Source organism: Brassica oleracea, chromosome C6 (assembly GCF_000695525.1).
Source record: "Brassica oleracea var. oleracea cultivar TO1000 chromosome C6, BOL, whole genome shotgun sequence".
Classification (NCBI taxonomy): Eukaryota; Viridiplantae; Streptophyta; class Magnoliopsida; order Brassicales; family Brassicaceae; genus Brassica; species Brassica oleracea.
The window spans coordinates 3,816,945-3,841,506 of NC_027753.1; the positions used below are offsets into that span (position 1 = coordinate 3,816,945).

General features: G+C 39.4%; 4 protein-coding genes across 6 annotated transcripts; 3 read left to right on the forward strand and 1 right to left on the reverse strand.

Annotated features, from left to right (window-relative positions):
- The first annotated feature begins 861 nt into the window (after window positions 1-861).
- On the forward strand, window positions 862-2,394 carry LOC106299753 (MATE efflux family protein DTX1-like). The gene has a single exon (XM_013735778.1). The coding sequence runs from the start codon at window positions 862-864 to the stop codon at window positions 2,392-2,394; it is 1,533 nt and encodes a 510-aa protein (XP_013591232.1).
- A 1,868-nt stretch (window positions 2,395-4,262) lies between these two features.
- LOC106297253 lies at window positions 4,263-9,467 on the forward strand. Its single transcript, XM_013733532.1, has 2 exons — window positions 4,263-5,741; window positions 5,877-9,467. The coding sequence occupies exons 1-2, from the start codon at window positions 4,263-4,265 to the stop codon at window positions 9,465-9,467; spliced, it is 5,070 nt and encodes a 1,689-aa protein (XP_013588986.1).
- A 2,267-nt stretch (window positions 9,468-11,734) lies between these two features.
- LOC106300097 lies at window positions 11,735-14,227 on the forward strand. 2 transcript variants are annotated; one of them, XM_013736172.1, is made up of 7 exons: window positions 11,735-11,955; window positions 12,043-12,128; window positions 12,229-13,392; window positions 13,484-13,708; window positions 13,795-13,922; window positions 14,024-14,107; window positions 14,143-14,227. In XM_013736172.1, exons 1-6 carry the CDS (start codon window positions 11,953-11,955, stop codon window positions 14,104-14,106), a joined length of 1,689 nt encoding a protein of 562 aa, XP_013591626.1. In that variant the 5' UTR covers window positions 11,735-11,952; the 3' UTR covers window position 14,107; window positions 14,143-14,227. The 2 variants fall into 2 exon arrangements, with proteins under 2 accessions (XP_013591626.1, XP_013591625.1); XM_013736171.1 differs by having other exon boundaries at window positions 14,024-14,198.
- On the reverse strand, window positions 14,207-18,043 carry LOC106300096 (elongator complex protein 2). Of its 2 annotated transcripts, none has more exons than XM_013736170.1 (8): window positions 17,774-18,043; window positions 17,589-17,676; window positions 17,120-17,205; window positions 16,867-17,020; window positions 15,665-16,792; window positions 15,343-15,563; window positions 15,088-15,265; window positions 14,207-14,994 (listed from the first exon to the last, which is right to left on the reverse strand). In XM_013736170.1, the coding sequence occupies exons 1-8, from the start codon at window positions 17,912-17,914 to the stop codon at window positions 14,516-14,518; spliced, it is 2,475 nt and encodes an 824-aa protein (XP_013591624.1). In that variant the 5' UTR covers window positions 17,915-18,043; the 3' UTR covers window positions 14,207-14,515. The 2 variants fall into 2 exon arrangements, with proteins under 2 accessions (XP_013591624.1, XP_013591623.1); XM_013736169.1 differs by having other exon boundaries at window positions 16,867-17,023.
- Window positions 18,044-24,562: the final 6,519 nt, after the last annotated feature.

Here is a 24,562-nt window from a genome sequence, read left to right on the forward strand (position 1 = left end):
AACAAAGACGTTAAGCAAGAGCGGATAGTGACAACGGCCCCCAAGGGGGAGTGTTACGAAAGTCAAAAATAGGAGGAGGAGCCGTTTTCGTTGAAAATATAAAAGATGTGGGGCCCGCTGCACTATTTGCACAGTAAATTTCTTTTCTATATATATGATCGATTTCGATCATTTGAAAACACATCATTCAATCTTCTCTTCCCTCTGTAATAATCTTTCTATCAGTGTTATAAATTCTACGGATATAAATTTTGTCCTTATTTAAATTCTCGCGATACAATAAAATTCCAGTTCTTTTCATAACACATATGAAGTTGAAAATCAATTGTTCATATGGATGCTTTCCACGTGTCATTATTGATTAAAAGAGAATTGAAATTGCGAGTACAGATTCAAATCTAAACCATACATGTACATATATTTATACGAAACTAATTTATTATAACTGTTGACTAAGAACAAGGATGCCGAAATTTGGAACAAAAGTAATGAAATAAAGTATATCCTCATAACTGGTATGAGGTCAACTCGGAAGGAAAATAGTGAAGAAAAGAAATAAAGTATATCCTCATAAAAATTACCATATGAAGTTGAAAATCTATTGTTCGTATGGATGCTTTCCACGTGTCATTATGGATTAAAAGAGAATCGAAATTGCGAGTACAAATTCAAGTCTAAACCATAAATGTATATATATGTATACCAAACTAATGTATTATAACTGTTGACTAAGAACAAGGATGGCGAAATTTGGAACAAAAGTAATGTTAGAACCCAGTGACTTTTCACTATATAAAGCCAATGCACAATGCATCACCTCTCACACCCAAAAGTTTTCCTCTCTTCTAACATATAAAAAAAATGTCTCAATCAAACCATGTCAGTGACGAAGTTACAATACCTTTACTCCAAAACATGCCTCTTCACGAGAAACTGCATTTACTTAAAAATTACTTTACTGAAGCAGTCTCAATCGCCATAATCTTTTTCCCATTTGTACTCACATCTGTTTTCACTTACCTTCGCTCCTTAGCCTCTATGCATTTCCTAGGCGGTCTTGGTTCCTTTACTCTTGCTGGCTGCTCCCTCGCCCTTGCATCCGCCAACATTACCGCTTACGCTCTGTTCTCCGGGTTGACCGGGGGCGCCGAAACCATCTGTTCACAAGCCATCGGCGCAAAACGCTATAACCTCTTCAGGGCAACCATCTGGCGAGGAATGATCCTCCTCCTCTTCACATCATTCCCGGTTTTATTTATCTGGTTAAACATCGAGAGGATTCTGACAATGTTGAAACAGGACATGGAGCTTGCGTCCATAGCTGGCACCTTTCTGCTTTACTCTGTTCCGGATCTCGTCGCTCAATCTTTATTGCACCCATTAAAAGCTTATCTCAAGACTCAGTCAAAGACTCGGCCCCTATCAATCTTGACAGGAGTGACGAGTATTCTCCATTTTCTGATCATGTACCTTTTCGTGTCCTACTTCAAGTTTGAGGTTAAAGGTATCGCTGTGAGTAGTGTTTTGTCAAATTTTATCCTTGTGGCCTTTCTCTTCACTTTCTTCAAAGGAAACAAGCTAGGTAGCGACGATGAGGAGGAGGGGGTTACAGAGGAGTCATATGAAGATAGAGTGAGAGAATGGAAGAAACTGTTTTATCTCGCGATACCGAGTTGTGGAATGGGTTGTCTCGAGTTTTGGTTCTATGAGATAATGATTTTGATTTGTGGGCTTCTTGGAAAGCCCAAGGTAGCTATTGCTTCAATGGGACTTATCATTCAAATCACTTCTCTTGTTTACATTTTCCCTCATTCGCTGAGCTCCGCAGTCTCGACTCGGGTCGGAAACGAGCTTGGTTCGAACCGGCCACATGCAGCGAGAAGAGCCGCCATCGTCGGACTCTGTCTCAGCATTCTCCTCGGGATCATGGCTTCCACGTTCATGTTCTCGGTCAGAAACGTATGGGCTACGTTTTTCACGGATGGTGAACAAGTCATTAATTTAGTTTCTAAGGTTCTACCGATAGTTTGCCTTTGCGAGCTAGGAAACTGCCCTCAGACGACGGTAGGTGGCGTTCTCAGAGGGTCTGCAAGGCCGTGGGTGGGAGCTTCGATTAACGCAGCGGCGTTTTATGCGATTGGTTTGCCTGTTGCATTGGTTATGGCGTTTCCGTTTGGGTTTGGGTTTGGATTAAAGGGACTTTGGCTCGGAATGCTCGCAGCGCAGATAACATGTGTGATTGGTATGATGGTGGCGATGTATAGGATTGATTGGGAACTTGAGGCAGAAAGGGCTAGGGATCTCACATCGTTGGATGACTGCAGAAGCGACGGTGAGGTCGAGGATGGGGAGGCTGGGCGGTTGATTAGTAGGGTCGAGTCTTTTGAGGGATAGAAGACGTACTCTGTTTGTTTCGGATGTCTCTGAAGGGGGGGAAAGTGCTCTGTTTTTTTATATTATCGTCTTTTGAATTTGTGTTACAAGGAAAAAAAAGTCTTTTGAATTTGTTGTTTTGTTTTGTTTTGAATTTATTGTTTTGTTTTTGGATTTAATGTTAACTTCTTGATTTCATCCAACTAAAGTAAATTTTGTAAGATGGAAAAATATATATCTAAGAATTTGTCATTAGAACATCGTTAACCCACAATCCCACTTAGGATCTCTTAATGATTATTTTAATAATTAAATGTAATTAATAACTTTAGTTAAAAATATTTTGATTTTGTGCTTCAACGTGAGTAAAATTAAATGGGTTATTAACTTTTTCACCACCACTACCAAACTTCACTTTTTTTTTTGTTCACCACTACCAAACTTTACTATCAGTCAGAAGCAGTTTATATGTTGTATCGGTGGTGCTCCGCCGCGCTTTTACCTTATGCAGCCACGAGTTTGGATTTAGAAAAAATGGTAAAAATTATAAATTTCAAACTTTCATTCAGTATCAATATATTAAAACTGAAATACAAATAGAAACTAACAGTTAAAACATTTTTTTTAATTATATTTAATGTCATTCCTTTGTTACTTTTAGACATAATTAATGTTAATAAATAAATTTACAAAATACATAATAAATGACAGTTTCCATAAAAATTGTATGCGTATTAAGAAATTGCCAAATATTTAGCTGCCGTATAGAAGATTGCAATATTTCATTTCTAAAAAAATCTAAAATATAGAAGTCAACTTTGCCCACTTTTTTTTTGAACACAAACATTGAATGAAAGAAAAAGTGGGAGATGAATTAAATTATAATATTTGTGTTCCAAAAAAAAATTAAACTATAATACTCCTTCCGTTTCAAATTAGATGTCGTTTTAGAACAAAATTTTCGTTTCAAAATTAGTGTCGTTTTATGATTTCAATGCAAAAATTTTGACTTTTTATTCTAATCTATTTTTCTATTGGTTGAAATCTGGTTAGGCGTATTGGTAATGATGTTTTTATCTAGTAAATAGATAAACTTAAATGTTTTATTAATCTGTGTATCGAAGTCTAGAACGACAAGTAAAATGAAACGGATGAAGTATTACTTTATTGGTATATCAAAAATTAAATGATCAGATTAATAAATAGAAATGAAAAACTTCAATACGGACCCCATGTTCGAATCCCACCGGCCACCGTCAATTAAAATGGAGCGAAAAAAGCGGTCCACCAAGATGCCTTCTTCAGAGGTGTATTTAGGCGTTAGTCGGGTTCCCTCGTGGGTGTCTGGATACCTGGATTAGCAAAAACAAAAAAAAGAAAAACTTCAACAGAAATGTTAACCATCGAAATCCTTTAATTTTTTCACAAAGTCAAACCCAATTATATTTAAGTGGCTCAACGTATGGAGTTTTTGACAGGTTTGAGGGGTTATCGGAGCCTCTAACTTCTCTTTGTGACAGTACATTTTGGATCTCTCCATCTAAGTGTCGACGTGTTGTCCCTTGACTGTCCTTGGTAGGAGCGATCTTTTTCTTTGGTTGCAGGTTCCCTTTCCCCTCTCAGAAAGGTGGCTTAGCCTCAATCCAAATTTCTCCTTGGTGAATGCGTCTTGGTATTGTATGTAATAAAAAGTAAACAGATTCATCTGAAAAAAACCAACAAGCAGATTTAGGAGAGAAGGTTCCAAAAACCCTAGATCCGCCGTCGGACGGCCTCACGCCGCTCCGGTGAGAATTCTCCCTTTCTCCTCTCTGTTTCTTCGCTTCCTTCATCCGCCATGCCACAGAAAAAGAAGAAAAAACCTCGAAACCTGCTGTGGCTCCTCGAAGATGGCCCGTCTCCAAGGAGTCTCCAAACCGGCCGCTGCTCTTAGGAAAACTGCTAAGGCATCTCCTCTCGCCAGTGCTCTCTGCGCTGATGCTGTAATTGTCGCTCCGGTGGTAGAGGTGCCTGATACAGTGTCCTCGGTGTCTGCCGGTCCAACTGAAGCCTCCATAGATCTTCATCTCTCGCCGCTGCCGTCGGTTGAGAAAGCTACAAGTCTCATGTCAGATGAGCACCATACTACTTCTGCAGCTACCGGGGACCTCCCTCCTCTGGAAATTGCAAAGGATTCCTCTCCGATCCATTCGGAGGATTCTCAGGAAAAAAGTCTCTCTGCTAATACAGAAGAGACTCAACCAGAGGAGACTGGCCCTTTGGGGAAACCCATTGGAGCCAAAAGCTATGCAAGTCTATTAAAGCAATCAGCCGTTCTGGAAGAACTAGGTACGCCGTCCGAGCACATTTCCGGGGCGCCGTTTGTCTTCATTCCCGACGAAAACATTGCTGCAGCAAAGGAAGAATTTCGCGATTTCATCTTTGCTAGATTCAACTGTGAATGGCCTTCCATGGGTCGTATCATTGGCATTGTTAATGCAATCTGGGCTAAGACTGGTCCAAGGATATTTGTTCATAATGTCGGTCCAGGGGAGTTTTTGCTAAGAGTTACTACTGTGAAAACCAGAGAGCTGCTTTTGGCAAGAACTTTCTGGAAAATTGCGGGCTTTCCGATGTTTGTAGCTCCCTGGTCGCCGGATTTTACGCCGGAGGAGGCTCCTCTCACGAATGCGGTTGTTCCAGTCGAAATGAGGGACGTTCCTTATTTGATCTTCAACAAAGAGAGCCTTAGTAGACTAGCAACAGCAGTGGGCAAGCCGGTATCTTCGGCTCCAGAAACAGAGCGTAAAGAAAATTTTCAGGTTGCAAAGCTCTTTGTTCGTGTTGATTTAACAAAGAAGTTGCCATCGAAGATCATCACGGGTTTCTCGAGTGGAAGAGAAGTAGAGGTATCGGTCTCATATCCATGGCTTCCCATGAAGTGTGAGGCATGTGGAAAGTACGGTCATCTTCTTCCAAGATGCCGTGCATATACCACTCAGAATGGGGAGGGTAGGAAACGGTCAGTCAGCCCCCCGACTGAGCAGTCTAAGGGTAGCCAGAGAAATCAGTCTAGGCCTGGGCGTGGGAAGGAGGTCCGTCATACTGTGCATAGTGTCGACGCTTCTGGCCAGAAAGACAATGAAACACATAACTCTCCTCTTGCGCAGCCTCTGGAGGAAGGTGAAATTCCGCCTGATGTGCATCAGGACGTATCTCGAGAATGGCATGTCAGGGATGGCGTGGTTTCTTCTGAGAATTCAGAGAAGGGCCTTCCTATAACATCTCCCCCAGCTCCGCTGGCTGATAGTACTGTCAGAGCTGACTATGTATCCCTCTCGCCGTCTGAAGACCCTCGTAATTCAGAGTCTGAAGAGCCGTTTTTGCTGGTAAATCACCAGAGGTGTGGCCGTAAGGTCGCAAAATCCATATAATTTATTATGTCGAAATTTTTTGCATGGAATGTCAGAGGACTCAACCATGATAGACGTCACTCGATGACTAAAAACTGGATTAATATTCAGAGGCCACTTTTTGGAGCGTTCTTGGAAACGCATATTCATGAAAACAATTCAACACGGATTCATAATGCTATTCCAAATGGATGGAAGTTTTTTGGAAACTACGAGCACCACGACTCGGGTCGTATTATTGTAGTTTGGGACCCTTCGGTTCGAGTGTTTATATATAAATCTTCGGCGCATGCAGTTACATGTGGGATTTTTCTTATGGCGGAAAACGTTAACTACACGGTTACTTTTATCTACGGGTTTAACACTGTGGTGGAGCGGATAGCATTATGGGCGGAGCTTACTACTATACATGACACCACGCCGGTCTCTAGCACCCCTTGGGTAGTCTTGGGGGATTTTAATCAGATTATGCGATTGAGCCACCATTCTAGCTACCCTCAAGCGCTCATAGACTCGGCGGGAGTAGATGATTTAAATTCAGCAATGCAGGATGCAGAGCTGTTTGAGTGTCAAGCGAAAGGTTCTCCTTTTACCTGGTGGAACAATAGCGACACCAATCCTATCTCCAAGAGAATCGACCATGCGCTAATCAACCACTCTTGGGCTTCTATGTTTATGGATTCTTATGCGGACTTCCTTGAGCCTAATCAGTCTGATCACGCTCCTTGTCTTGTCAGGATCCCCTCTATTAGTAGAAGGCACCGCAAGCCCTTCAAATTCTACCACCACATCATTGATCACTCGGAGTATGCTTCGACAGCCTCTGAGTCGTGGAATAGTGTGGCAATTGAGGGTTCCAACCAGTTCAAGCTAATGCGCCGCATGAAACTTCTCAAGCCAGCTTTGAGGAATCTTAACAAGACTCACTTTAGTGGCATTACAAAACGTGTAAAGCAGCAGACTATAATTGTTGACCGGCTACAACAATCCCTTCTCTCTCACCCAGACCAAGCTACGGCCTTGGAGGAACACAGGGAGCGAGCTACTCTCAACTTGTTGCTAAATGCGGAGCACAAATTCTTTAGACAAAGATCTAGGGTTCGTTGGGCGGATGTTGGGGACAGAAATACTCCTTTTTTCCACAAGACAGTGGCTGAGAGAAACTCGAGGAACCACATCCATTATCTGATTGATGATTCTGACAGATTCATGGGTTCTCTGGATGACATTAAAGAGCATTCAGCAAATTACTTTCAGTGTGTTCTTGGTGAAACGGATCTCCCTATATCTCCGGTGTCTGTGGAATCGTTACAAGATTTGCTTACTTTCAGATGCTCTGACATCCAGAAGGCCAACTTAAAAAGAGATGTGTTGGAGGCTGAGATCAAAGGAACGCTGTTCTCAATGCCTTTGAACAAGAGCCCGGGCCCAGATGGCTATTCTGTTGAATTCTTAAAAGCTTCATGGGAGACTGTTGGAGGGGATGTGGTCGCAGCTGTTGTTGAGTTCTTCAGAAACGGCCGTCTGCTTAAAGACCTAAATACAACGGCAATTTCTCTAATACCAAAGTCCCCTGCGGCCTGTAAGCTTAGGGACTACCGGCCTATTAGCTGCTGCAACATAGTGTACAAGGTAATCACGAAGATCATCGCCAACCGGCTCAAACCAATCCTTCAATCCTCAATAAGCCGTTCTCAGTCCGCATTCCTCAAGGGCCGTAATCTGGGTGAGAATGTTCTCCTGGCTGCTGAGCTAATCAGAACCTATGACTCTCCAAACTGCAGCAGGAGTAGTATGCTTAAGCTCGATATCCGCAAGGCGTTTGATACTATCTGTTGGGATTTCGTCACCAAGGTATTGGAGGCTCAGGGGTTCCCTCCCATATTTGTGACTTGGATCAAGGAATGCATATCAACACCGAGATTCTCTGTGGCCATAAACGGTGAACTGGTTGGGTTCTTTCCGGGGAAGAAAGGCCTTCGCCAGGGTGATGCCATCTCACCTTATCTCTTTATTATGGCAATGGAGGTTCTCTCAAATCTTCTGGAGAAAGCGGTTAATAGTGGAGACATTCGACCTCACCCTTTGTGCTTAATGCCAAGAGTCACTCACTTGCTATTTGTTGATGACCTACTTGTGTTCTCTGATGGATCAAGGCTGTCAATTTCTGGTGTGAGAGCTGTAATGGCGGGGTTTAAAACATGGTCGGGCCTGGATATGAACGCGGAGAAATCGGAAATATTCTTCGGTGGATTCTCTGATGTTGAGGCGGCTGTCATCAGTGATCTCTCTGGATTTAAAAGAGGGACGTTTCCTACTCGGTACCTCGGTCTTCCTCTTAGCCCAAAGAGAATAAGTTATGCAACGCTCCAGCCATTCCTTGAAAGAGTTTCCTCTAAGCTTAACTCTTGGACTGTCAAATCACTCTCTTTGGCTGGAAAAATCACGCTTGTGTCTTCAGTAATTTATGGCATGGTAAATTTTTGGAGCTCGGTGTTCTCCCTACCTAAGATATTCTATGCAAAAGTTGACTCTATGTGCGCCTCCTTCTTGTGGAAAAATAACACTACATCAGCTGCGGGTGCTCGTGTTAGCTGGGAGAATATATGCAAGCCTAAAAATGAGGGAGGACTTGGTATAAGACGTCTAGAAGAGGTTCAACAAGTGTTTGAGCTCAAAAGAGTGTGGAACTTCTTCTCTGAATCAGGTTCCCTTTGGGTGGCATGGCTGAGACAAAACGTTTTCGATGGTCAAAGTCTTTGGACAGTTTCTACTTCATCCTCTTTCTCATCTTCGGTCAACCGAATGTTGAAGCTGAAGCCGAAACTGTACGATCACATGAGGTGTAATATAGGGGATGGCAAGACCGCTAGCTTCTGGTATGACTGGTGGACTGACATTGGCCCCCTCCTGTCTTCTTTCGGGCCTAGAGGTCCAAGAGATTTACGAATTCCGGTCAACTATACTGTTTCCTCGGCCGCGGAAAATGGAGCTTGGAATCTCCCCTCAGCTCGGTCTGATGAAGCGCTAACCCTGCAGATTGTTCTCACAACCATGCAACCTCCAGAGGAATCTAGGGGGAAGGACATCTTCCTGTGGCGTAGTGGGGATTGGTCCTTCTCGAAAAGGTTCTCTTCTAAAGCAATTTGGAATGTTCTGAGACAGAGATCCCCTGCTGTTCCCTGGTGTGATCTTGTCTGGTTTAAAGAAGCGGTCCCGAGGTACTCTTTTGTATCTTGGATGACGATGGTAGAAAGGTTGCCTACTAGAGATAGGCTCATCTCCTGGGGAATGTCTGTCCCAGCAGCTTGTCCCCTGTGCTCCTTAGCAAATGAATCACATGACCATTTGTTCTTCAATTGTGTCTTCTCCACCGCGGTTTGGTCTCATTATACTGGATGGATGTTCGCTGCAGCTCCGGCCTCCCCTGCAGCTGTTTTGGCTATTCTTGATCAGCCTCATATTTCCTCTTGCTCAGGTGCTGCAGTTATACTAAAACTCTTGATGCAGGTCATCGTCTACAATCTCTGGACAGAAAGGAACCATCGCATTTTCAGGCAAAGCTCTTCATCAGAAGCCGCAATCATCAGCAAGGTCGATCGCTCTATCAAGGACCGCCTTCTGTCTCTGCCTCCACCGCGCGAGGGCTCCATCTCCTTCCTGCTGCTGTATCTCACCTCTCGCTCACTGTTTCCGCCTTAGTTCTCTCTACTATTTAAGTTCTTTAAGTTCTTTATGTTTCTTAATTTCTGCTGTTTCTTTTCTTTCTTCCTCTGTTCCCGTTGTAATAAGTTGTTCAACAACAACAGTGTAACTCTTTTCAGAAAATGGTAAGCTTAACATTTTACCAAAAAAAAAGTAAACAGATTCGTGGCTACTGAGATTTGTTTAAAAAAAATAAAAAAAAAATAGAGATTTGTTAATGTGGCTCGCCCAATTACTACGCAAACCCAGTACCCACCCAATATGTATAGAGCAAACCCATTACTAAGCTATGAATTTGAATATTGTCAGGCCCAATTAAAATATCTGGAAACAATATATATATTTCTCAAGTCACTTTTATCTTCCCTGTATAAAAAACACTTGGGAAGAGCAATTTGGTCGGAATAAAAAAGCAATGTTCATGTATGTCAGAGATAGTGTTAATGGGAAGGTAAATGGTTGGCAAAACCGATATCTCAATATGGCTGGAAAAGAAATTTTGATAAAATCAGTCGCACTTGGCATGCCGGTTTACTCTATGAATTGCTTCAAGTTACCTGTTGAGTTGTGTAACGAGATTGATGGAATTCTTTCACGCTTCTGGTGGGGATCGACAGAGACAAATAGAAAAATGTCTTGGCTATCTTGGAAACGGTTGTCCAAATCTAAACAGAGTGGAGGATTAGGGTTCCGTAATCTACAAAGTTTTAATCAAGCTTTACTTCCGAACCAAGTCTGGAAAATTAATCAACGACCAAATAGTCTTGTTTACCGTGTCCTGAAACACCGATATTTTAAAAAAACTACTATGTGGAAGGCTAAGCGCGGTTATCAGAGCTCCTATGGTTGGCAGTCTTTATTACATGGATGGGATCTTTTGGAGCAAGGCATGCAATATAGTATTGGAAGTGGAGATACAACAATTATATCAGATACATGGCTCCCAACAACTCCTCCCCGAGCCCCACGTTTACTTCCCTACACAAACCCTCAGTTAAGTGTCAAGACCCTTATTGACCCAATTTCAAATCAGTGGGACTTGGAAGTCATTCGTGATCTGATTGAACAGACTGATATACCTCTCATCCAGAAAGTTTATTTACCCTATCAACCAGCCATTGATGGCATTATCCAGCCACTGATGGCATTATGTGGCCTTATACGCCCGATGGGAATTATTCTGTCAAGTCTGGCTATCATTATATAACTACAACTCAAGATGCAGAGATTGTTCCACCACCACTTGCTTCTTCTCCTGCCTTAACAAAAAAGATCTGGTCAGCACTGATCCCTCCGAAACTTAAACATTTCTTCTGGAAAATTGGTTCAAGAATTGTAGCGGTTAAAGAAAATCTTCTTCATCAGCACATTCCAGTTGATCCTACTTGTCCAAGATGCTGTGATAACAATGAATCGAGTGATCATGCTTTCTTCACTTGCCTTTTCTCACAACAAGTCTGGCGTCTCTCAGGTTCACCAGTTTCTTTAACCACGGCCAATGACTCTCTTTTGAATAAGTTGGAAACTATTTTCTCCTTTGCATCAAATAATAATCTCCCAGATGAGCAAAAATTATTACCATTCTGGGTGGTTTGGAGATTATGAAAAAGTAGGAATGATCTACTGTTCAACAAAATTCAATATACAGCGGATGAAGTTATCTCCAAAGCCCGGACAGATTTAAAGGAATGGTTTGATTCTACAGTTTCATCGCAAATAACTAATTTTACGCAAATAACCCGATCTGGAAACATTCGGTCTCATTGGTCTCCACCCCCTTTAGGTTGGGTCAAATGTAACTACGACGCTGCTGACCGTGAAGGTCCTCACGACTCTGGAATGGGTTGGTTAATCCGTAATAAACATGGTACTCTTTTAGAAGCTGGAATGGGAAAATTTGAAGGACGATCAACAGTTTTGGAGTCGGAATTGTCTGCACTGATTTGGTCAATGCAAGCATGCTCCTCGTTAGGTTATAGGAACGTCATATTCGAAGGAGATAATCTCAATATCCTTAAATACATAAAAGGGGAAGCCTACAGTTTCCGTTTTCAACACTTGGTCAACTCAGTCATTGCATGGAAATCTCGATTTCTCTCAACATCATATGTGCATGTTCATCGTCAACATAATAGTTGTGCTGACTTACTAGTCTCAATTTAACGAAACATTCCAAAGATTGGATTCATAAGGCTCATCTGATAAGAAGAAACAAGAAGCAGGCAGAGAGCATTTCATCATCACCAGTAAAAAAAAAAAAAAAAAAAAAACACTTGGGAGAAATATATCTGAACACCCTCATTGCAAAGTTACAAGAAATTGTTCTACCAGACCAAAATTTGAACGAAAGTGACAGCGAAATCCGAGTTCTGCTTTTCTTTAACGGAACTCTCTTCATCACGGCGAGTTACGCAACCTAACCATTACGCACAACACCACCACAACTAACACACAAAGCCCTAATCTGAATTTTGCATTAAAGATGGTAACTTTCTCTCTCTGTCTCTCGACAGTGGTTATGTCACACGAGATTTGTAAGATTTGGCTATAAAGTTTTGATCTTTTTGGTCAGGCGAATGTTTGTGAGACTTGTGGGGACGAAGGTTGGGTAGAAGCACTCATTTTCTGTGACTCTTGTAAACTTGCCGCTGTGCATCGGTGAGGAGTATATCCATCCATCTATCCCCTGTGGTTTTTGTTTTGTGTTTTGTGTTTTGTGTTTTGGCTGATTTGTGATTTAGAGTTCCCTCTTTTGCAGCTATTGTTGTGGTATAACGCCGGTTCCTATAGATGGCTACGTAACTTGGTTCTGTTCCGACTGTGATGAGAGTGACACTGCCTCTGATTCCATACAAGTTGAGCTTGAAGATGTTGAATCTCTAGATGTGTCTTCTTCACCACCAACAATGGAGGAGCATGAGACCAGAGGAATCCCTGGTAGCAGCAAATCTAACGAATCTGTCTTGGAGATGATTGGGAACGAAAAGAAGAAGAAAAGAAAGATTGTTACTCACTCCCTTCCAGATGACGCCATTGTTGAGACCATGGAGGTGTCTAAGAAGCAAGATGGGTCAGAGAATGGAGAATCTGATGAATTGATTGGTTTAGCAAGAAATGAATCATCTGTCTTGGAGAAGAGTGGAAAGAAAAAGAAGAAGAAGAAGAAGACGACTGACAAGGGAGTAGATAAGAAGAACGAAGAAGGTAGCAATCACTTCTCGCCGGTTCTAGAGGCTGAGGGCCATGGGCTCCAGGTTACTACTAGTGTTGAGCCTATGAAGGAGTCTAAGAAGCGTAAATGCTCAAAAAGCAGAGAACCTGAGGGATTGAATGTTTTAGTAGGAAATGAAGTATCTGTTTTGGAGAAGAGTGCGAAAAAGAAGAGGAGCCAAGAAAGCAGCAATCACCCCTCGCCGGTTCTAAATGCTGTGGAATGTGGACATCAGGATACTGCCAGTGTTGAAGCTATGAAGGAGTCTAAGAAGCACAAAAAATCTGATGAATTGATTGGTGAGAAGAGTGAGAAAAAGAAGAAGAAGACAAATGAGGAGAGCAGCAATCACACTGCACCGGTTTTAGCTGCTAAAGACAATGTGGCCTGTGACACAGACAATGTTGAACCGGCAAAGGCACAAGAAAGCTCAGCTAGCAGGAAACCTCATGAACTGGCTGGGTTAGAGACAAATGGAGCATCAGTCTCTGAAGGTGGTAACTCAACTAATGTGCCAGATGACAACTCTTGTACCACCAGCAAAAAGAGAAGATTAAGTTCTGGCAACATACAAGTTACTAGTGAAAATATGGAGCTACCTGCCATTAACAGTTCTTGCAAGGAAGCTGAATCAAATATGCCTCAGACAAACGAGGTGATGCCGGCACTGAATAATGGTAGAGCGCAACCAATCTGTGCACCGGTGTGGAGGTAAAGTAAAACACACTCCTCTCTATTTTATGCATCTTAGTATCATCATCACTTGAGTTCTGATCTGTTTTTTTTTTTTGTTAATATGTAGAGGGTCGGTAACTGTAAAACAAGGGAACAATTGTAGCATTCATGGACTCGTTGCTCATTTATCAACCTTAGCGTGCCCTAGAGTCTATGAGAAGGCAAGTTCATTACACACTCGCTTATCTGCTGAAATGCTTCCAAGGTTGGAGATATGGCCACCGAGCTTTCTCAAGAACGGACCACCTACAGATGACAGTATCGCGCTTTACTTCTTCCCTTCCCATGATAGGTGTGCTGTCTCACTGACATCCAAATTTTGTTTCTCCCTATGCATATGTTGTCAAGTGTGTCGACCTTACCTTTTCTGTTTTCCAGTAACGGTGAAAATGTTTACTATTCCCTTGTTGATGAAATGAAGAAGAAAGATTTGGGGATGAGATGCTTGCTTGACGATGCGGAACTTCTACTTTTCACCTCTTATCAGTTACCACTGCCTTGCTGGAGTAAGTCTATAAGTTTTTTTTTTTTTTAATTTCTACAGGTTGTTCATTTATGATTCTCTTGAAGTTGTTAAAGCTAAGAAGGCTGAGTTTTCTGTCTGCAGAGTTTCACTCAAAGGAGTACCTGTGGGGCGTTTTCAGACGCAGAAAGACCTCTGGACATAAGTCACTAGGCTCAAACCTTTGACAGTTTCTAAATGGGAGCAAGTTTTACCACATTTCTGGTTTTGGTTGTCGAATTTTTGCTAGTTGGCCAGGTTCTGTATAAAATCTACAACGAGATGGCATTGTCTGTTAGGTCGATTCATGCAACCAATTAATCAAATTAGTGAGAACTGTATGATTACAACCAGTATGGGAAAGAATGAGTATTAAAATTACAGGAAAATTACATCAAGTAGCATGATATCAAAACCTATTAACTCACATCCTTTTCTTAACATTACAGCATGATATCATTCTCTGCAATTACTAAGAAGAGTTGATTGTTTTTTATCAACCGGAACTTGAAGTCATGATCTTAAACAGTACAATAACAGTATAGGGAAAGAGAGTTGTAGCCATGATCTTAAACAGTACAAGCTGTTCTGTGTTGCTCAGAACTTGAAGTCAAAAACTCTAACACAATTATCATCCCCACAAGAAGTTAACCTCAGCAAACTCTGGTTACTCTCGGTTGGTCTCCATGCTAACCGGTTCACGGCCGAGACATGACACATGAACGGTTCAAGCCTCAGAGCAAGAGCTGCTGTTGCCGTTGTACCTTCTTCCTCTGTTTCTTTAATCTTTATGTTCCACAGCTCAATCAGTCCATTCTCCATCCCAACAGCTATGCACCCGCTCTTCTCCTTCTGGTCTAGTCCCGTCCAAGCCACGGCTGTGACACTGCTCCCGAACTGAGGCAAGGCAAGAACCTGTTTGACGTGAGCGTCTTTCTCGATGGACCAGATCTTCACAGTCTTGTCTCTTGATGAAGTTGCGAACTGATGGCCATATGGGTTCCATGAACATGCCCAGATGATCCTCTTGTGTGCTTCGACCTTTGCCATGAGTTTGTGACTAACATCTCCATCATCTGAACAGAAATGACCAAAGAAGAAAAAATAGATAAGACTTAGATGACTATACTGACACTCAAGACTAAAAGCTTCAAAGTTCAAGGTTTTACCTGTTCTTTGGATAGAGAACACTGAGAAGTGGCGATCTCTGGAGACGGACAAGAGCAGAGTGTCGTCATAAGAGAACTCCAAGTGTGTCACTGTCAAGCTGTGGGATTGCAAACGACCAACAGCTTTCCATGTCCCAACTTCCCATAGCCATATCTCCGCCATGGCAGCAGACTGAGCCTGAACAAGTTTGTGGTTCATGCTCGGTCAAATAGGTATAGAGGAGATGGAGCAAGTGCAGAGATATATTAGCTTACCTTACACGATGAAGCAACAAGGCTTCCGTTATGGTCACAGCAGAGAGAAAAGAGTTCATTACCATGACCATAGAGTTTATGAGATTCAGGCCATAAAGTATGAAACGCAAGCTGGTCTTCGATTGGAGGCTCCTTCAACTCCACTGGAGCAGCCTCTGGAACCGTTTCAAATGTCTCCAAACCTTCTCCTCCTCCATTTCTCTCCAACGGTTCACTAGAAGCTACACAAAAAAAAAAAAAAAAAAAAAAAAAAAAAAAAACTATGAAACCTCAAGACTGTATTTGGTTAAAAGCTAGACATGGAGTTGAATCAATCACTCACAATGTAAGTAGATAGGCTTCTGAGATAAACCAAGAGCAGACATGTTCGCGCCAAGGACCTGCACATCTGCTTGTAAATCCTCAGGGAAGCTTCCTTCTCCTCCGGCACAAGTGTGGTTCAGTGTCTTCAAGAAAGATAGAGGAGCCTCGAAAACTCTCACAACTTTCTCCTCTGCTCCACTTACAAAACGGTGGTTGCCTTTACCTTGAACCATAGCCACACAATTAATGTCATGACCATGAACCTGAGGACGAGCCAGTTCATGCCAATGCTCATTCTCCTCATCGCTCTTCCATGACGAGAACACCCGAGTGGTCTGATCCTGGCTCACGGATAGCAAGTACTCGCCGGTTCTAGCCCACGTGATGTCAGCCACAGCAGCAAAATGACCTGAAGGGACTTTCTGCATCTGCCAGTTTTCAAACTCTTTGCTGCTACTAACATTTCTCCAGAGATGAAAAGATCCACCATACCCATGAGCCAGGATCGACACACCATCCGGGCTCCAGTGGCCACCGTAGAAACCAAGAGCACAGTGACTAAGCTCTCCTACACACACAACGTTCACCCACACACCCGTTTTCTTCTCAGGTCGCCAAATCATCATCGTCTTGTCCATTGAAGCCGATAAAATGCTCAATGGTTGGTGGTGGTCCACTGGAGGTTGCCACTCCACGGAATAGACCCAATCTTCATGTCCAATAAGAACAGATTCCACTGAAACCTGATACGTGAACCTCCCTGAATCAAAAACAGGACCTTCAATGTAAGAAGCCAGAGTGATCTCTCTTTGCCATGAGCCAACATCACCTACTAACACAAGCTTCCAGATTCGAATGACTTTGTCCTGGGAAGAACTCACAAGCATGATACTATTGGTGGGTTCATCTGTTGAGTGTAACGGTAATGAAAAGTCCAAACTTCGGATCCAGTCCGTGTGGCCTTTAAGCTCACAGACAGAAGTGAACTTCCCCGTTCTTTCTCCACAGTACAGTTTGATTTTGTTGTCTAATCCACCCATGGCGAGGGTGAATCTTCCAGGATTTTGAGGCAGCTCCGCTAACGAAAGCGTTACAATTGCTTTCGAGTCAGCAGAGATGGAGTCCAAGCACGAAACTTTACACTCCTCTGCAACAAATAACACATTATGAATTATAGATAATGCTTTAAAAGACATACACTTGTTTAACTTTAATGCGTACCACTAGGCTGGGATGGAAAAGAAACATCCCAGACATTCACAACTCCATCTGAAGAACCAGAAGCAAACATTGCATCGGTTTCAGAACACATAAACGCGGTGATGCAAGTTACACCTTTCTTGTGAGACCTTGGGAGTTGTAGTACATGCCTCCACTGCTGTTAGTAAAATCAAACAAGACATGTTAACAAGGATCAGAGATAATACAGAAACTGTAGAGATAAACTCAGTTGAGAGATTGAAGGAAATTTTACATTGTTACTGTTAGTTGATAGCTCCCAAAGGATGATGACACCATCTGTATCACCTGAGAGCAGATAATGCCGGTCCAAATGCTTGGCTGCAGAAAATCATATTCATTTCAAGGGATTAATCAATCATTCGATGATTTTCTCCTGCAATCTATATTTAAATTCTCCATAAAGTTTGATCTTTCACAGCAACTAAACCACCAAACCGGTAAATAGAGACTATAAATAGAAATCTGAATGCATATACACTTCACATTTTACTAAACAAAAGTGTCTAGTAGTGCTAGCTGTAACTCACGAATCCTACAGTCTAAGTTCTCTTTATGATAAAAGGAGCACACTTAGATCTAACAGATAAGTCATATAAGAAGAACTAAAGCCTCCAATGTCAAAAGTATCTTCCTTTGCAATGCAAGAGATCCCAAACACAAATAGTTCAGCAAGTAAGCTAGAAGCAGAAGCAAGAAGGTACCTTTGAAAGCAAACTTGGAACTAGGTAACCAATGAGTGCAATTGACAGAAGCTTTGTGACCTGGAAGCGTTGTAAGAATCTGGGCTGTCTGAAAGAGAAAAAAAAAACAAGAGAAAAAATGTTACATCTTGCTTATTGAGAGAACAACAAAAGGGTTCTTGAAGATGAGTGAAAGAGAGAGAGACCTTAGGGCAGAAAATAGCAACGGCGTTTTGAGCACCGAAGGAAACGAGACCAGAAGCTCCCCAAGAGACGTTGTTGACGACTCTGTTGCATCCTGCTCCTATGAACACTCTCTTCGCTTCCACTTCGGTGTTTTCCGACATCTTTATCAGAAGGGTGGCTTTTGATCTGAAGATTACGGAGTTTCTTCTCTGTTTCTGGTGCCTATACAAGTAAAATATCGCCGGCGGCGGAAAATCTCGCCGGGAATGTAAACAGGCTGAAAATTTCAGAGACGAACAAGGGTTTATTACTTTCGAGTTCTGAGAGGGAGTATTTTGCTGGGCTTTAATATTGGGCCCAAAGTTTATTACAATATTTATTAGTTATTGTTTATATTGTTTCGAGACAATTTTTTATGAGTTATTTTAGTGAATAATAACTATGTGATAGATGATCCACACGCGGAGTGAAATTTATAGGACAACTAGGTGGTGGCCCGCAATTTTGCGGGTTCGAATATTTTATAAAAACATAATATATTATACTTTTATGAAACTAAATATATTTTTTTATTCAAAATTAAATGTTAATTTTATTTGAAACTATAATCTTAAGTGTAAACATATGAAATTTCTAATGTAACAAATATTTATTTTTATTCAGATCGTTTTTATTTTTTATATATGAAAATGATTTATAATTTTATGGACTTTGAATAATAATTATTTTTTGCTAAACTCTCTAGGATTTCTACAGTAAGTTTTTATAAATAACTATGTTTGATATTACTTGGATCATTTCGAAAAAATATTTTAATTGGTTCTAAACTTACATTTTTTTAATTTAATTAAAATAAATTAAAAAATTATCAATCAATTAAACTATGATAATTTTTAAGGTTTCAACTATAAATGAGATCTAAACAAAAGTCACTTAAGTGATTTCCATTTAATATATATATATATATATATATATATATATATAGCAAAATTGTTTACATCCAAATATTAGTAGCTGAAGCATAAAAATAAGAAAAACGTAAAATATATATAATAATATTTTGATTCATGCATTAAAAATCAATGTTTACAACAATTTATTTTTGAGATAAAATCACCCCCACATACAAACAAATTAAGATAAAATCACTGTAATATAAAGGGTAAACCACATGATAGTTTTGATTTATAACTTGACCAATTAAATCATATATTCACATGACCAATAAAAAACTTTAACTTGTGTCACGGAGTCGAAAACTTATCGTCTTCACATACATTCCATATAGATATAGACCAAGTGATTTAAGCTTTCTAACATTGATCACTTAACCTATTACATCTGAAAACAATACAATGATTATTGTCAAAGGAGTAAAAAAGATATTGAAGTAAAAGATTAATAATGATAAAGTAGTTACCAACCAAGTATTTGGTGTCGTATTCTAGTTCAAATATCTCACCAAAATCTTTAAAATCAAAAAGAGACTATTAGATAGGACATGAACGCCAAAAAATAGTATCAGTTTGTTTAAAGAAATCTTGCAAAAATGGCAGTGGTTATGTTATTTTCATCTGCACGTGAAATATCAAATTTCGAGTTCTAAATCCAGTTAACACCATTAGTCAGCTATGGTTCATATTTGTTGACAGTCTCATTTTAAATAGAAACTTGTATTTTGTAGTCCTGATTTAGTACATAAAATACAGAAGAAGTGTGTTAGAAAACTACAATACACTTCCAACAAAATATAGTTTTTCACAAACAAAAAAACATTCACCTTGTCATTGGATAATATAGCCTCAAGTGATTCAACATATATGTTTTTAACGGTAAACATTAATATTTTTTACATAAACACAACAATCAATATGTCGAAGAGTTTTACATAAACACTACAAATCCTTGACATTAATAAAAAAAAAAGAGACATGGCTAAAATAACTCTAGTTTAGTGTTGTTGTGTATAGGGTGAAAATATAATATATACATAGAGGTTACTATCACGTTAGTAGGTTAAGGTTATATTATAATGGACTAAATAGATTTTGATCCGCGCTTTCAAAGCGCGAGATCGTTTTTTTTAAAATTTTATTTAAATTAATAAATATTTGTCTAATCTATATTTTAATAGATTTTTTATTTGTTTATAGTCAATTTTTATAATATTGTCTTCTTTATTTTTTTTATTATTATTAAAAATAAAAATATTTGTTCGTGAACTAATTAATTAGTTAAAATATTTTAAAATGGTAAACTTCTACCCAATAAATTTAATCATATTGTGATGATATATTTGGTAAGGTTATTTATTTATAATTTTAACTTACTAAATAAATATTATATGAAAAATGTAATAGACATTTCATTTTTCATTCTACATATTTTTAATTCATGTATAATTTTTAAATTATAATAACAGAAAAATTTAATAATAATAATGTATTTAAATTGGCTTATAATAGGTTTTAAAAGAAAAAACTGTTGGGCTTTGGTTTGGTTAGGATTTGTTTTTTGTCAGATAAAATAGGCCAGAATTGCCCAAAGAGAGCAACAAATCTGTTATGTCAAAATCTATGTTTTTGTAGCCGTTTGGTTTAAAAAAAAAACAGAAAGGGAAAGTAAAAAAAAAATTTCTCGATCCAATTTTTTTTTGAGGAATCGACGACACGCTAGAACTGAAATAGAAAATCGATGAGAGAATCAGTGGGTAGATCTATCGATCTTGATGGATAGGGCATTGGTGAAGATTGAAACTGTTGCTTGGTGAATGTTTCTCATGCATCGGGTATTAATCATAAGCAAACCATAAATTTTGATTTGATTTCCTTTCCTCTTGGCATAATAATTGTTTTATTCTGCAGATTCACAGATGAAGAAGATGAATGGGTGATTTGCTTGGTCACATAAGATTTCCGAGCAAAAACAACTTCCAACTTTTTAGATGGATAATAAACAGAGGTAATCCTTTTAATTGATTATGCATCTTAACTTCTTTCACATTCGTTACTTCCTTTCGCTGATGTCCCAGAAGAATTTCTTTGCTGTCTCTTATGATTTATTCTAATTTTTTATTTCAGGCACTAACAAATTAGTGTATGAATAATTTGATTAATCTGTTATAAAGCAGAAGCTGAATGATATATGTTTATTTTGTTGTCTTATTAATGTTTACGACTCATGTGCAAGTCTAGTAGTGACAGAGAGTATTGGTAGAGCTTTATTAATGCGATTCCAACCTCAATCACAAAAACCTCAACCTGAGAAAAGATAAGTTTTTATTAGATGTAACCTCAACGCATACAATGACTATAGTATATTTAATATTTTGTGAAATCTAAACGGTTAACTAATGTTTTCTCTTAATTTTACAGAACAGAGTCTATATGTTGTATGATGATGAAAGACAAGAGGCAAAGTCAAACCAAACTTGCGAACAAGTATGTAATGACATGTATCCAACCATTCTGCAATGATATAATATGTAAATTACTATTAAACATTTTTTAGAATTTTAGAAGCTAGGAATGGAAGTGACTATAAGTAGTTAGGATTGAAACCGAAGTTTGATTGATTGATTTGGTGTTATTATCTGTAGACAGGATAATTAAATTGCTTTCTGCAGCGTAGAACTTTTCCTAAAGTTCATTTTTCGTGTTAGAAATAATAGCTATCAAATAATTTTAACAACAACGATCATATGTTTGTTTCTGAGGCTTCACATCCTCACCAAAAACTCACATCGTACTTTTCCAAAAAGTTCCAAAGAGGAGTTTTATTGCTCTGTTATGAATCTTAAACGAAACATAAAATATAAAACCAAAGTCAGCAAATAAAGCAAATCATCTGCTATTTTCTAAAAAAAGAACTAAAAACATGGATCATAGATTATCGAAAACCTCTCTAAAGACAAGATTCTTTGTCGAAGACGACCGATTGTTCATTAGGACATTTCGATGCTTGGATTTGCATCTTAGTAGCCATTGGTTTGTTTTTTGGTTTGTTTGAAGGTGTGGGTTTGAATAAGAAACCGGTGCTGCCTATTTATAATATTGATCGGATTCAAAGCGAGGTGTTAGGTTTTAGGAGAAACTTGGGGAGAAAGTTGGGGGTATTCTCTTTAAAATCGAATCTCTCTATATTTTAACATTTTCCAAGTTACCATGTCAAACAATTAAAATATTTTTCTGCGTGTTTCTCAAGTTGAGGGGATCGTTTTTTTATTTGATTTGATTCTGTAAATCTCTGAGTACGAAATGAGATTCAAAACGACTTAATGGACTTAAAAAACACGAAAATGTAAGGAGGTATTGGTTGGGCTTTTTTCATTTTCGAAAAACATTTAAAACAATTGAAATGAGAATTGAATGTCGACTTAATGGGCTTAAAAAACACGAAAATGTAAGTAGTGTTATAAATCATGGAGTGGATTGCCATTAACCAGGCCCGACCCAAGACCGGACCAATACTTAGAAGATGGAGAGATGGCCGAAGCCTAGAGAGAGGAGAGAGAGAGCTGACTTCAGGAGAGAGAGAGGCGGCCACAAAGCTTGGAGAAAAGGAAATCCTTTCCTTTTCCTAGTAGATTTAATTTTTCCATTATTATGTATTAGTAGTTTTCCTAATCCTAGTGAGTTTAGGTTTTGGATACTTTCCATTTATCTTCATCTTGTAATCCTTATATAAAGGAACCTCCTTGATCATTAATAAGAACACAGAAATATTCAGTCTCTAAACTCTCTTATTACAACACATTATCAGCACGATAGACTCCAAAACCCTGAGACAAAACCTAACCCAAAATCCGTCACACAAAAATCCTAAATCAGGCGTAACTTAAAATCGATCTATCTCTCAAACCCTGAGGAACCAGACGACAAACCACATATCATCTTGAAGATCTTGACGAGGCGAATCCATCAGCGCAAACCGTTCATCGATCCGATCTCAGACGCGCCCACACTCGCAGAAACAATACGGGGCGCCGTCTTGGTCTTTTGGAACCCTAATCCCGAAGAACCCTAAATTGTTCTTGCTTGCGTTCCGGCTTGCAAACTCCGATCAAAGCTCAACTCCGATCAAGCTCAGTTTCAGACGTTCCCTGTCCGTGATCAACGTCCTCAGCCTCAGTTCAACTTGCGTCCAACTCAGACCAAATCCATGACCAGACGCAACCGTCCGCGAGAAGAAACAAGCTCGCCATAGCCCTCGGCAACGCGACCCGATAGGAGCCGTCCCGCGTCCATTCGTCTCAGCTCATCTCTGATCGTTGGAGGTCCGGTTTCTACAATCTGCAAAACAAAGGTAATCCTAATTCTGAGAACATGAATCGAACCTGGTTGTTTTGTAAAGATTAAAACCCTAAAAGATAATCTCTAAAACTAAAAGCCATAGTTTAAATAGATCAATACCCTATGAGTAAATCGAAGCTCTATAAGTTCGATCTAAACGTAAGAACGAGATTGATCCATTGATCAATTAAAATCAGTACCTTAAAGGTTTTTGAATCTCAAATCAAATCCCCTTGATCAAAGATCAAAGTTTTCGAAATCCCCTAAAACCCTAATTTTGGAAAATCGGTTTTTAATTTTGATTTGAAACTTGAGTGTTTGATTGATCTCCTAGAGGTATGATTAGGATTATTTTTAAAACTTGAATCTGAATCTTGTTTAAACTAAAACCCTAATCTCGATTTTTAAAATTCCTAATGGCCTTGAAACCCTTAATCTTGATTGATATTTCTGAAGGCCTTGAAACCTTAAATCTCTCATTACTTAAAGCTTGAAAGATTGATTTAAAGAATTTCCATATTGAATGAGAAGTTAGGTTGCTAGATTATTTAATTCTAAAACTTAATAGATATGCAACTAAGCAATAGGATTGAATATACTTAGATTAATAATCCAGTTTGTATACGGCCGTGTGGTCTAATACATTGTTCATACTTGCGGCCTTGTGCCCTTGATTGATTGAAAGCCGTGTGGCTTAGTGCACATCTAAGTGACCGTGTGGCCTAGTATCCGGATGGTTATATAAACCGGATTGCATCATGATCCGATCCTTAAGATCGTTGTATCACTAATATGGCTGTATGGCCTAAGCATCACATTGCAAGGCCATGTGGCTTAAGCATCATAAATAGATTAAATGATTTCAGATGTCGAGATTTGAGCCTTCGGATTATGCTGACCTAAATCTCTCTGGAGATAATTATCAAGAATGAGAAATGAACACTTCAGTTGCCCTGAAGTCTAGAGGACTCACGAGATGTATCATTGAAGGCAATAATGCAATTGAAAGTGAAAAGCATAGAGCCATAACAATTATGCGCTACCATCTCACTGAGGAACTGAGAAATCAGTATGAAAATATAGAGGATCCTTGTGAACTTTGGACAAGACTAGAATCCAGATACTCAATGATATTTTGGCGAAAGACCATGAATGAATGGAAGCTTCTCAGGTTCCAGGATTTTGAATCCGTGGAAGAATATCATTCTGCTCTAATGAAAATCGCCCATAATCTTGAACTACGTGGTGAAGTGGTAACAGATGATGATTTATTATATAAAACATACTCCACATTCCATTCAAAAGATGTACTGTTATCACATAAGGCTAAAGGTTTCACAACCTATAATGACCTATTGTCATACCTATTTGCAATCAAGCAAAGAGAGCAGAAACTTAAAAATACTATTAGTCGATTTAAGAAACTTTAGAAAAGATACATTGAGCAACGAGATAGTGAGATGAGACTTCTTGAAGCCAATGAGGCTAGAAATGATAAGGAAGAATCCAAGAAAGCCG

What these genes read in the sequence shown, in the direction of transcription:
- LOC106300097 (XM_013736172.1), top strand. An exon ending in AAACTTGCCGCTGTGCATCG is followed by an intron (nt 12,129 to 12,228) that starts GTGAGGAGTATA and finishes CCTCTTTTGCAG; the next exon opens with CTATTGTTGTGGTATAACGC. An exon ending in GTTACCACTGCCTTGCTGGA is followed by an intron (nt 13,923 to 14,023) that starts GTAAGTCTATAA and finishes TTCTGTCTGCAG; the next exon opens with AGTTTCACTCAAAGGAGTAC.
- LOC106297253 (XM_013733532.1), top strand. Translation starts at nt 4,263, where the DNA reads ATGGCCCGTCTCCAAGGAGTCTCCAAACCGGCCGCTGCTCTTAGGAAA. An exon ending in CTGAAGAGCCGTTTTTGCTG is followed by an intron (nt 5,742 to 5,876) that starts GTAAATCACCAG and finishes ATTAATATTCAG; the next exon opens with AGGCCACTTTTTGGAGCGTT.
- LOC106300096 (XM_013736169.1), bottom strand. Translation starts at nt 17,914, where the DNA reads ATGTCGGAAAACACCGAAGTGGAAGCGAAGAGAGTGTTCATAGGAGCA. An exon ending in TATCAACTAACAGTAACAAT is followed by an intron (nt 17,024 to 17,119) that starts GTAAAATTTCCT and finishes TTTTACTAACAG; the next exon opens with CAGTGGAGGCATGTACTACA. An exon ending in GTTCTCTATCCAAAGAACAG is followed by an intron (nt 14,995 to 15,087) that starts GTAAAACCTTGA and finishes ATTTCTGTTCAG; the next exon opens with ATGATGGAGATGTTAGTCAC.
- LOC106299753 (XM_013735778.1), top strand. Translation starts at nt 862, where the DNA reads ATGTCTCAATCAAACCATGTCAGTGACGAAGTTACAATACCTTTACTC.